At 43.4% G+C, this 12620-nt stretch overlaps 1 protein-coding gene across 1 annotated transcript in view; it reads right to left on the bottom strand.

The window, feature by feature from the left end:
* ANK1 (ankyrin 1) overlaps positions 1 to 12620 on the bottom strand; it is a 130762-nt gene that overhangs the window by 18384 nt on the left and 99758 nt on the right. Inside the window, exon 38 of the mRNA XM_040643221.1 lies at positions 12255 to 12401. Coding sequence (XP_040499155.1) covers positions 12255 to 12401 — 147 coding nt within the window. The remainder of the gene's footprint in view (positions 1 to 12254; positions 12402 to 12620) is intronic.

The following is a 12620-nucleotide window of genomic DNA, read 5'->3' as shown; positions in this document are numbered from 1 at the left end:
TGAGCAGGGAGCCTGATGCAGAACTTGATCCCAGGACCCTGGGATCATGATCTGAGCCAAAGGTAGACGCTTAACTGACTGAGCCACCCAGGCGCCCCTCTTCTTATTCTTGAAAGCATTATTATATTATTTCCATTACTAATTAAGCATCTATTTTGTAAAAAACAAACAAACCCATACCTAATATGTTATTTTTCGTTGTCACAACACCCCTACAAGGAAAGCAATATTACTCCTACTCTATAGATTAGCAAACTAGAGGTTCAGCAGCTGGCTCGGGGCACCGTTAGTAAGAGTGGTCTTGTCACTAGATTTTGCCAGTAGTATCTTATAAAATTGCTTTATTGAGGTGTAGTTGACATACAGTAAGTGCACATATTTAAAGTAGATAACTGGATAAGTTCCAAGAAACCTTCACCACAACGAAAAGAGGGATAGTCATAGCGCTTGAAAGATGTCCTCACGTTTCTTTGCGATCCTTCCTTCTGCATCCCCTGTTCCCAGGTAACCACTGACCTGCTTCTGTCACTGTACGTTAGGTTGCATTTCCCAGAACTTTCTACAGATGGACTTACACAGTGTACTCTTTTCTGGCTGGTTTCTTTCACTGGGCCTAGTGCTTTGGGTGTCATCCATGCTGCTGAGAGCATCGATGAGTTATCCATTGGTACCACTGAGCTGTGTTCCGTTAGGTGGGTACGTGACAGGTGGTTCATCCATTTACCTGTTAACACACATGTGAGTTGCTTCCAGTTTGGGGCTGTTACAAAGAAAGCTGATTGTCCGTGTGAACATATGCTTTTTCTTTTGGGTACACACCTAGGAATCGAGTGGCTGGATCACAGTATGGGTGTATTTTAACTTCTCAAGAAGCAAAGTCTTTTCCAAATTGGTAGTCCCATTTTACATTCACACCAGCAGTGGATGAGACGGCCAGTTCCTCCATATCCTCGTTGACACCTGGTATGATCGGCCTTTTCCATTTTAGCCATTCTTACAGGGGGGTCGTGGGATCTCCTTGTAGTTTTAATTTGTGTTTTCCTAATGACTAACAATATTGGGCATCTTTTTACGTGCTTATTTGCCATCTGTATCTCTTCTGGGCTACCTGTCCGTTCAAATTTTCTGCTCTCCTAAAAATTGGGCTGTTTGTTTTCTTCCTACTGAGTTTTGAGAATTCTTTATATATTCTGGACACAAGTCCTATATCAGATGATTATTTCCAATATTTTCTCCCTATCTGTGGCTTAGTTTTTCATTTTCTTAACAGTGTATTTTGAATAGCAAAAGTTTTTGAATTTGATGAAGCCCAATTTATCACTTTTTTACAGATCGCACTTTTAGTGTCATAGCTAAGAAATCTTTGCCTTACCCAAGATTTCTAAGGTTTTCTTTTATGTTTCCTTCTAGAAGTTTTACAGTTTTATGTTTAGTTCTAGAAGTTTTTATGTTAGGTTTTACATTTAAGCTACCATCCACTTTGAGTTAATTTTTATATATGCTGATGCAAGGTATGAATCCAAGTTCATTTTTGCTTATGAATATCCAATTGTTCCAGCTCCACTTGTAAAAATTCTTTCTCCACCGAATTGCCTTTGCACTTTTGTTGAAAATCAGTTGTTCATATGTATGTGGTTCTATTTCTGGGCTCCATTCTGTTCCACTGATTTCCCCAACTTTTATTGTTGTTGCTATTGTTGTTGTTTTTTTTTAAACCAGGAATGGATATCGGATTTGTCAAATACTTTTTCTGCATCTACTCTGATAATCACATGGTTTTTCTTTTTTAGTTTGTTAATCTGATGAATTACATTGACATATTTGTTATTTCTATTCTTTTAAATTTATTAAGGTGTGTTTTATGGCCCAGAATGTGGTCTATCTTGGTGGATGTTCCACGTGAACTTGAGAAGACTGTATATTCTGCTACTGTTGGATGGAGTAGGCTATAGACGTCAGTCACATCCAGTTGGTGACGGTGGTGTTGAGTTCAACTGTGTCCTCACCCATTTCCTGCCTGCTGGGTCTATCCATTTCTGACACAGGGGTACTGGAGTTTTCAACTCTGACAGTGGATTCATCCATTTCTCCTTGCAGTTCTCTCAGTTTTTGCTTCCCACAGTTTGATGCTCTGTTGCTAGGCACATATGCATTAAGGATTATTATGCCTTCTTGGAGAATGGACCTCTTTATCATTATGTAATGCCCCTCTTTATCCCTGATAACTTTCTTTGCTTTGAAGTCTACTCTGTCTGAAATTAATATAGCTTCTCATGCATTCTTTTGATTAGTGTTAGTATGATATAGTTTTGTCCATCCATTTACTTTTAATCTACAAGTGTCTTTATATTTCATGTGACAGGACGCGTTTTTTGATGCAATCTGAGTCTTTTAATTGGTACATTTAGACCATTGACACTCAAAGTGATTCTTGATATAGCTGGATTGATATCTATCATATTTGTTACCGTTTTCTATTTGTTGCCCTTGTTCTTTGTGCCTATTTTAATCTTCTACTCTTTTTCTGCCTTTCGTGGTTTTAATTGAGCATTTTATATGATTCCACCTTTTATTAGTTATGGATTCCATCCATATTAGTTATGCTTCTTTAAAAAAAAATTTTTTTAGTGGTTGCCCTGGTGTTTGCAATATACACTTAGACAGTCCACTTTCAAATAACACTACAGCACAGGTAGTGCGAGTACCTTATAATAACAAAATAATCTTAATTCCTCCCTCCCATCCCTTCCACCACTGCTGTGTATCACTCATCATTCATTTCACTTATACATAAGCATATATATGTGTGTGTGCGTGTGTACATGCACGAGACACATAAGCACGCATAACAGAACACATTATTGCTAGCATCATTTTGAACAAACTGTAGATCAACTAAGGGTAAGAAAATTGAAGATTTTATTTTCACTTAATCTTTGATGTTCCTCCTTACTTCATGTACATCCAGGTTCCTCACCCATACTGGCTTCCTTCTCTCGAAAGAACTTCTTTTAATACTTTTTGCAAGGCAGGTCTGCTGGCAACAAATTCCCTCAATTTTTGGTTGTCTGAGAAGTCTTTATTTCTCTTTCACTTTTGACGAATAAAATTTTAGAGGATATGGAATTCCAGGTTGGTGTTTTTTCCTTCCAACACTTTAAATATTTCACTTCACTTCCTCCTTGTCTGCAGGGCTTCTAAGAGAAGTCAGACGTAATATTATCTTTGTTCCTCTGTAGGTAAGGTGTTTTCTGTTTTTTTTTTTCAGGATTTTTTTCTTTATCTTTGATTTTCTGTGATTTGAAAACGATATGCCTCCGCGTACTTTTTGGCATTTATCCTACTGTGTTCTCTGAGATTTCTGGATCTGGGGCTGGTGTCTCACATTAATTTGGGTAAATTCTCAGTCATTATTTTTTTCAAATATTTCTTCTGTTCCTTTCCTTCTTCTCCATCTGGTATTGCCATTATGTGTACTTTATGCCTTCTATAGTCCCTCCACACTCCTTGGATATTCTATTCTGTTTCTTTCCATCTTTGTTTTCTTCACTTTTTTGGTTTTGAAGATTCCTGTTGACATATCCTCAAGCTCAGAGATTCTTTCCTCAGCCGTGTCCAGTGTACTAGTAAGCCCATCAAAGGCATTCTTCGTTTATGGTGTCATCTCTAGTATTTCTTTCTGGCTGTTTCTCAGGGTTTCCATGTCTCTGCTTACATTGCCCATCTGTTCTTGCACGATGCCTACTTTACCCACTAGAACCCTCAGCATACTGATCACAGTTGTTTTAAATTCCCAGTATGATCATTCCAACATCCCTTGCCATGTCTGGTTCTGATGCTTGCTCTGTCTCTTCAAACTGCGTTGTTTGCCTTTTGGGATGTCTTATAAATTTTTCCTGATATCCAGATGTGAGGTCCTGGATAAAAGGAACTGCTGTGAATAGGCCTTTGTTAATTCAGTGGTGAGGTGTGGGGGGAGGATAAACATTCTCCAGTCCTATGATTAGGTTTCAGTCTTTTAGCGAGCCTCTATGCCTTTGGACTATGAGTTTCACAAGTATTAAAATTTTTTTCCCTCTACCTTAGGTGGGAAAAGATGGCTAGCATGGGCTGGAGTTGGGTATTTCTTTTCTGTCATGTGGCTAACTTTTAAAATTTGAGAATGTTTCTGTTTTCCTATGAGGACATTTCCCCCTCTAAGTACTGTCTTACCAGTGTAGTATAAGCTCTGACCTTTGAGTTTTCTTTTCTTTTTTCTTTTTTTACCTTTTGTAATGCAAGTGACCAACCTAAGCCTTTCCCCCCCAAGATTTCTATTTATTTGAGAGAGAGAGAGAATGAAAGAAAGAGAGAGCATGAGAGGGGGGAGGGTCAGAGGGAGAAGGAGACTCCCTGCTGAGCAGGGAGCCCAATGTGGGACCCAATCCTGGGACTCCAGGATCACGACCTGAGCCAAAGGCAGTTGCTTAACCAACTGAGCCACCCTGACCTAAGCTTTGATTGCCCAGATATCCACTTCAAAGATAGCTATCTCAAATGAACACATTGCCAGGCACATGACTAGGTAAAGGGCCAGGCCACCTGCCCTGACTGAGGCTCCTTTGTTACAGAGATCTTGGTTGATTTCAATAACTGATCATTTGGGCCACTGGATTTTTCTTTTCCCATGCTTTAAATTCCCACTTTTATGTTTTAAATTTACCAATAAAGAGTGAACCCATGAAGGGCGCCTGGGTGGCTTAGTTGGTAAACTGTCTGCCTTGGGCGCAGGTCATGATCTCAGGGTCCTGGAACTGAGCCCCATATCAGGCTCTCTGCTTGGTGGGGAGTCTGCTTCTCCCTCTCCCTCTGCCTGTCCCTCCTGCTTGTTCTCTTTCTCTCTCTCAAATACATAAACTCTTAAAAAAAAAGTGAGCCTATGAAACCTTAAGCCCCTGCTCTCAACCCCTCAAAAAGCAGAACCCCAGCCCCAAGCTTGCTCTCTTTCCTCACAACCTTGCTATGTGGCCCTAAATATGCCATATAAATTTGAAGTTCTGTAAGTAATAAAATTCCCCCCCCCCAAGGCCTCCTGGTGGTTATTGCTAATGGGCATCTTGCAATCATAATAAGAACCACAAGGGCTGGTCCAGCCACAATATTAGTTATTGATAGGCTGAGTCCAACACACAACAACTGGCATCCTATCAATTTTGATGTCTTGTGTTCTTACTTACATTCAACTCAGACTACATTCTAATTTACCTTTTACTCTCTTGTTTGACCCACAGGTTATTTAAGAGTGTATTATTTAGCTCCAAATATTTGAAATTTTCCAGATATCCTGTTTTTGTTTTCTAATTTAGTTTCACTGTAGTCAGAGACCATGCTTTGTATATCTCAAATTCTTCTATATCTGAGGCTTGCTTTATGGTCTAGAATATGGTCCATGTTGGTATAAGTTCCAGATGCAACTGAGAAGACTGTGCATGCTGCTGTTATGGGATGGAATGTTTATAAATGTCAATTAGGTCAAGCTGGAGGATAGTGTTGTTCAAATCTTCTATATGCTTACTGATTTTTCTACTTGTTCGATCAGTTATCAAGACAGGGGTATTGAAATCTCCCACTATAACTGTGGTTTTATCTATTTCTCATTGCAGTTTTCTCAATTCTTGCTTCCTGAATTCTAAAGCTCTATTACTAGGTGCATACACATTTAGGACTGTTATGCCCTCTTGATGAGCTACTTATGCAATTATTTTCCTCATCACTGGTGATATTCTTTGTTCTGAAACCTACTTGTTTGATATTAATATAGCCATGCCAATTGTCTTTTGATTAGTTTTAGCAGAGTTTGTCTTTTCTCATCCTTTTATTTTTAAGGAACTTATATTTTGATATTTGAGGGTATAGTCAAGATTTACCTATATATTCAGTATGACTATCTCTGCCTTTTAACTGGAGTATTTAGACCATTTACGTTTAATGAGATTGTTTATATGGTTAGGTTTAAATCTATCACTTGCTAATTTCTACTTTTCTATTTATCCCATCTGTTCTTCTCTTTTTCTTCTTTACGTGTCTTCTTTTGGATTAATTAAAATTTCTTATGATTCCATGTGATCTATTTTGATGGGTTATTAGGTATAATTCTTTGTTTTATTTTTTCAGTAGCTGCTTTAAGGCTTATAATATACATCCTTAATCTATCACAGCCTACTTAAAAAAAAAAAAAAGACTTATTTTTTTAGAGAAAGACAGAGAGTGTGGGAGGGGGAGAGGAGAAGCAGACTCCCCGCTGAGTGTAAAGCCTGAGGCAGGGTGATCCCACAACCCTGAGACCATGACCTGAGCAGAAACCAAGAGTCAGATGCCTAACTGAATGAACCACCCAAGTGCCCCTATCACAGTCTACTTTGAAATGAAATTATAACACTTGGTTTTATAGTATAATAAGCACCTTCTAAAAGTACACCTCTGTTTTTCCCTCTTGACTTTTTTGACTTTTCTACTATTGTTGTCATACATTTTATTTTTACATATGTTATAAACCCAACATTTCACTGTTATTATTTTTGTTTACACCGTCGATTATCTTTTAAAGAGATTTAAATAGTGAGGAAATAATGTAACTAACTAGAAAATTATGTATTTATTCTTGCAGTTAACATTTTGGGCACTGTTAGTTCCTTCTTGTAGATCCATATTTCTGTCTGGTGTCATTTTACTTTGGCCTGAAAGACTTTTATTTATTTATTTTTTAACATTGCTTGAAGCATGGGTCTCCTGGTGATGAATTCTTTCAGTTTTTGTATGTTGTGAAGTCTTTATTTGCCTTCATTTTGGAAAGCAATTATTGCTAGGTATAGAATTCTATGTTACTTTAGAGGTGTTCTTTAAAGATGTGGTCTACTTTAAAGATGTTGCTCCACTGTCTTCTGACTTGCATTGTTTCCAACAAGAAGTTTGATGTCATCCTTATCTTCGTTCTTTTGTACATAACATGTTCCTTTTTCTTTGGCTACTTTTAAGACTTTCTCTATCACTGGTTTTGACCAGTTTGTTTAAAATACGCCTTGCCATAGTTCTTGCACATGTGGTACACTGAACTTCTTGGATCTGTGTATTTATAGTTTTAATCAAATTTGGACATTTTTCAGCCCTTATTTCTTCAAATGCTTTTTCACCCATTCTGTGTTGGGAACTCTATTTTTACAAATATAAGGTCATCTGAAATTGCCCTATAGCTCTCCGGTGCTTTTTAAAAATGTTATTTTCTTTTGAGTTTTGAAAAGTTTCTATTACTATGTTGTCAAATTCACTAATCTTTTCTTCTGTACTGTCTAATCTCATTCAGTGTATTTTTCATCCTACACATTATAGTTTCCTCTCTAGAAGATTGGCTTGAGTCTTTTAAAATGTTTTCTATGTCTCTACTTAACTTTTTTAACACCTGAAATACAGGTATAATAACCGTTTTACCATGCTTGTCTGCTAATTCTAACATCTGTTTCAGTTAAGAGTCAGTTTTAATTGATTGATTTTTCTCTGTTATGGGTCACATTTTCCTATCTCTTTTTATGTCTGATAATCTTTAACTGGATGTCAGATGTTGTGAATTTTATCTTGGTGGATGCTAGATATTTCTGTATTCCTATGAATACTCTTGAGATTTGTTCTGTTATGCAGTTAAGTAAGTAACTTGGAAGCAATCTGATCCTTTTGAGGTTTGCTTTCAAGGCTGATTAGACAGGACTAGACCATTGATCACCTAGAGCGAGTTTTTTTTTTCTATTTCCAGATAAGACCCTTTTTTGTTCCCTATGCAATGTCTCTGAATGATCAGTCTGACTGTTAGGAATCACTGATTAATACTCAACCAAAACTTGTGGGGGACCCTCTGAAGATCTCCAGAATTCTCTAAGCACCTATGTCTCCCCTGGTACTCTATATCTCGGCAACTCTAGTTGCCCCATTCTCTCTCAACAACTTCTCTTCAACCTAGGGAAACTTCTTGGATTTCTCTTCCCTATGTCATGACCTAGAAACTGTCAATTACAGAGTTTTCCTCAATTGTTTCCCATGTCCCATGGATCACTGTCTTTTGTTGACTTATGTCCAAAGTCATGAAAACTGATGTTTCATATATTTGGCCCATTTTGAGGTGTGGGGGGCTATTTTAAGCAGGAGGGTATATTCAGTCCTTATTTATTTACCTCATCTTAAACAGCCCCTCGGTTATAGCCAAGTGAATATTCTGTCGCTTTTGGGAATCTCAGTAAGACCTGATAAAGACGGGAAGAGGGTAGCTCTCCTGGTCACAGAATACCTGAGGCTCATTTGGTTATCCTTGGGGACCTTTCTTCCTTAAAACTTTCATGGTGTTTACTTTAGTGGAATTTCACCCAAATGAAATGTGTCCATGAAGAGAACTCATGCACACCCTCTCCTAGGACCTCCTGCGTTTTCTGGAGCCCCTCCTCTGGTAATAGTGTTTATGGTGTATGCCTCACTGCTCCCTCTCAGGCTCCAGAGGATACCCACTGATCTAGCCACACCCCATAAGCTTAGATCTGAGGCTGCAGGTGGCCATACAAAGTGCCAGTGGGAATTACTATTAAGTCAGAGCCATGCTCCTCAGGCCTGAGCACATCCTCATGAGGATTATCTCACAAAATCTAGGGTGGACCAGACCATAATAAGGTCTGCTGAGTCCCTTCGGTTGAGTTTCAGAAATGCCTGTCTTTCTAACAGTTTCATGTGGCTCTGGCACACCTGAGTCACCAGCCCATCCCTCAGTTTGGAGCTTCCCAATCTGGGGTTGCATTTTGGGGAGATCAGGTAAGAGGCAACTGCAGATACTGCTTTGGGGCACAGCACAGGCCCGCAGCCCCTCCCCAAGTCTCTCCTCTTCTCTGGTTATCCTGCTGGGTCTCTGCTAAGCAAGATGTAATGATCACCCTCAGAGTTCAATGTTAGTAGCAAGCTAGACAAGGAGTGGACAGCCACCCTGGCCTCAGACAAGAGCCACATTAACCAGTTGTATTCAGGAGCTGACAGAAGTGAAACACATTTTATTTCTGAGTGGACATTTCCACAGTCCAACTTACCAAACAAATGGACTGACAAGTGTGGATGGGAGATGTCCATTTTTTCCCTCTTATATGAGAAATCTGATTTGTTTTTAGAAACATGCTTTTCTTTCTCTTTCTTTCTTTCTTTCTTTCTTTCTTTCTTTCTTTCTTTCTTTTTTGGCTTTATAGGCAATATTTTTCTTCATGTTTATTACACAAGAGCCCAGGGCAGTCCCCTCCTGTGGAGGGGAAGAAAACTGGCCTTTGAACTTAAGCCCCCTCCTGCTCCGACCAGGCAGGTGCCTATGGCAAGAGGAGCCAGGACAGAAGGAAAACAGACCTCGAGTTTCTGTTTCCCTGACAGCACAGAGCACCCAAGTCCTGCCCTTCATCCCCATCGCTTCATAAGGAGGCTTAGACAAGCAAAGAAGCAGGGTAAAGTGCAAAGGAGGCAAAGTCCAACTGTGACATCTGTGTGGCGGGCTGGGCGGGCAGCAGGACAAGCCATCATGAGCCCCTGCCCAGGGGAGTGCCAGGAGAACCACGGGCGGCTGCTCTCTCCCCATCCTTCTGCCTCTCAGCCCTCCTGCTCCTTCTTTCCAGGCCAGAATGGTACCCAGATATGGGGTGGTCTTCCTGGGACGGGGAAGAGGGCAGGATAAACACACAGAAGCCAATTCTAGTGCCAGAAAGGCAGAGCAGACCGAGCCAGGTGTCTGCTCGTGAGTGTCTGCTTGGGCCATGGTGGGGAGCACCAATCAGGGCACATGGTGTCCATTAGGAGGCCTGCTGGATGAGGGGTGGAACGGGTGACAAGGCTGGACAGGGAAGCCAGGACGCATAGAAGCATTCAGTTTGTGATGGTCTAAGATCGACAAAGCAGGGAGGGGAAGCCTTTGAAAGCTGCAGTTAAATCACGCTACCCTTACGCGCCAGGGCCTCCAGCGGCTCTCTGTCTCGCGCCAGTGAACGCAGTGTCCTCGGGGTAGTCTGTAAGAGCTGGGCCCCTGCTGCCTCTGAGCCCTGCTCCCGCCCTGGCTTCCTCCCTCCCTCTGCTAGTATGGTGTAGCATTCACTTACATATTACGGTGTTTCTCCAAACCGAAGGTAGGCTCCCTGGAGGCAGACTTTTAGGGGATCTTTGTGCATGTCTGTCTGAGAACTGATTTCTCTCTCCTGCTAGACCAGTGCCTGGGATGTGGTGGGTGTTCAAAAGCTATTTGCCAAATGATCAGACCAACTAAAACAGAGCCTTTTCCACCAGTATTTCGAACGCTGTTTAGGCACCAGCCTCCCCAGGCCTGACTGGGCCTGCGAGTCCTGCGGCTGATGGGAGGCTCACAGATGCCTTTTTTTTTTTTAATTTTATTGTGGTAAGAACATGTAACATGGGATCCACCCCCTTAACATAGTTTTAATTGTCGTCCTGCCTTGTTTATCTCGCGTAATTCTATGTGCCTGCTGGCCTCTAGGTACATAACTGGGACACAAAACAACAAAAGCTTGCTGATCTGACCTGACAGAAACAGCACCAAGTGATCAGATATCACAGAGAAAAGGAGAAGCGCTCTGTCACGTGGATTTCCTGAAGTTTTTAGCATCCCTCAGCGTCCCTCCCTTTCTCTCTCTGCGGAAGGGAGCTGGGCTCCTTAGCAGTCCCTGCCGCGCTCTGGCTTGGTCCCCTGAGGGGTGTGGGAGTGGACCACTGTCTCGGAGCCTTTCAATGCCAGGTATGAAGAGTGAGCAGTGCGCAGTACGCGGCCTCCCCTGGAGCCAGAGACAACTCCCTCCCCCTGCACACACGTGCACACACGCCCTCACGCGCAGCCGTGGGACACGTGGGGAGGAAGGGCTGGAAGTCTTTCACGACATGCATCTGTGGAGGTGGACGGCTCCTGGACACTGGCTGAGGTGGAGACAGTGGAGACAGGCAGTGCGAGAGAATGAGCAGGCTAGAGGCCCAGGTGAGGTCAGAGGCAGAAGAGAAAGACGACAGGACGTGATCAACAGATGAGCCCTGTGGCCAGTGGAGCTAGATGGCGTGTTTCAGGACACACAGGACGCGCGCGAGAGAAACGTGTGGGGGCTCAGCATGCACAGGCTCCACCTGGCAAAAGGAGGCTCCACGCCCAGAGCCACCTAGAACTCACCTGCTGGGGGCATGACCCTGGGCCGCAGGCACCTGTGCAGCCAGCACGGGAGTGCGTGGCCAGGGGCGCCCGAAAACTAGCAGCCTGGGGAGGACAGCGTGGTGCGGCTGCCATTGGTGGCATATTGGGCACCAGAGAAATAAAATGGTTTCTTCAAGGTCTGTAAGGACTCTTAGGAATTGACTCTAACCTGCTGACTTTAAGGAGGAGGAGATAGCCCAGCAGCTCATGGAGTCAGGAGGAAAGAAGGGACCAGAACCCTAGCTTCCTGGCTCCCACCATAGAGCAGGGCCTCTGCTATTTCTGCGCCCAGTGGCTGGAGAGAGGGCAAGTGAGGGAGAGGCCGTGGGGGACCCCAGCCCCTCTCCTTCATGCAGGTGGCTACTTTCACTGCCGCTGTAAGGAAAGAGGTGCATGGGAGGCACCCCCCACCAAGTGGGGGTCCTGGGGGCAAGGGGCAGGGGCCTCCGGGCTTCCTCCCCTTGGGAATGGTCACGCTGGGGGTCTGCGCCATGCTTGAAGCACATTAAAAAGAGGGAGAGGAAAGAGATGGGGTGAGAAAAAAGGGAGAGAGAGAGAGAAGGGGAGACTAGACTCAAAAAAAAGAAGCCCACTTAGCCTCACAGAAGGGTCGCAACAGGACTTTGAAAACACTAGCTGGCTTATCCACATCAGATCTTGGGCCCAAATCTCCATGCCCTTTGCTTCTCTATCACTGACTGTCTTACAGATGGGAACACAAGCCCCAAGAGGGTCCATTCCTGGCACAGAACTAAAGAGAGGGGTGGGGAGTCCAGCCCCTGTCCCGACCCCAGCTCTTCCCTGGACCACACCAGGAGCCTGTCTCCGCAGAGAGCATCAGGGAGCCTCTCTGTCCAGGAGTGCACACCTGTCTGTCTTGCTCGCCTCTGCACCCACCACCACCAGGGAGGGAGGGCGTGGAGGTCCACCTCCCACCAAAGGGAGAGATGGTTTCATGAAGTGTCATGTGCTGGTGCCTGGAAAGTGGCGCCAGGCTCAGCCCCAGCTCCTTCCAGGAGACACTCACCATTCATCTGGGAGGGTGACGAAGAGTAGTCCCGGTCCGCGTGCTGCCGCTCAGGTTTCAGATTGCGGCTTTGTCGGCCGGAGCCCTCCAGCATGTTCACGATCTCACTCCGGTCAATGTTCCGCAGGGCTGCGTACAGATTCTCCACTGCAGGGGGGAGAAAAGAAGGGACGCTCGCTGGGGGATTCTCATCATTGTGGGTGGGGCGGGAATGTGGGGGGGCTGCGAGAACTAGGCAGGCGGGAAGTGGGGGATGGGGGTGATTTATCTTCTCAGAATGTGGAGGCACCCTCTTTTGTCAGAATCAAAGCTACCTGCCGCTTTGGGGGATATTTTGTCATCCTTCCACAGATCTTTTCCAAACCC

Source organism: Ursus maritimus, unplaced genomic scaffold, assembly GCF_017311325.1.
Source record: "Ursus maritimus isolate PB19 unplaced genomic scaffold, ASM1731132v1 scaffold_28, whole genome shotgun sequence".
Classification (NCBI taxonomy): Eukaryota; Metazoa; Chordata; class Mammalia; order Carnivora; family Ursidae; genus Ursus; species Ursus maritimus.
This window is presented reverse-complemented; position numbering and strand designations above follow the sequence as displayed.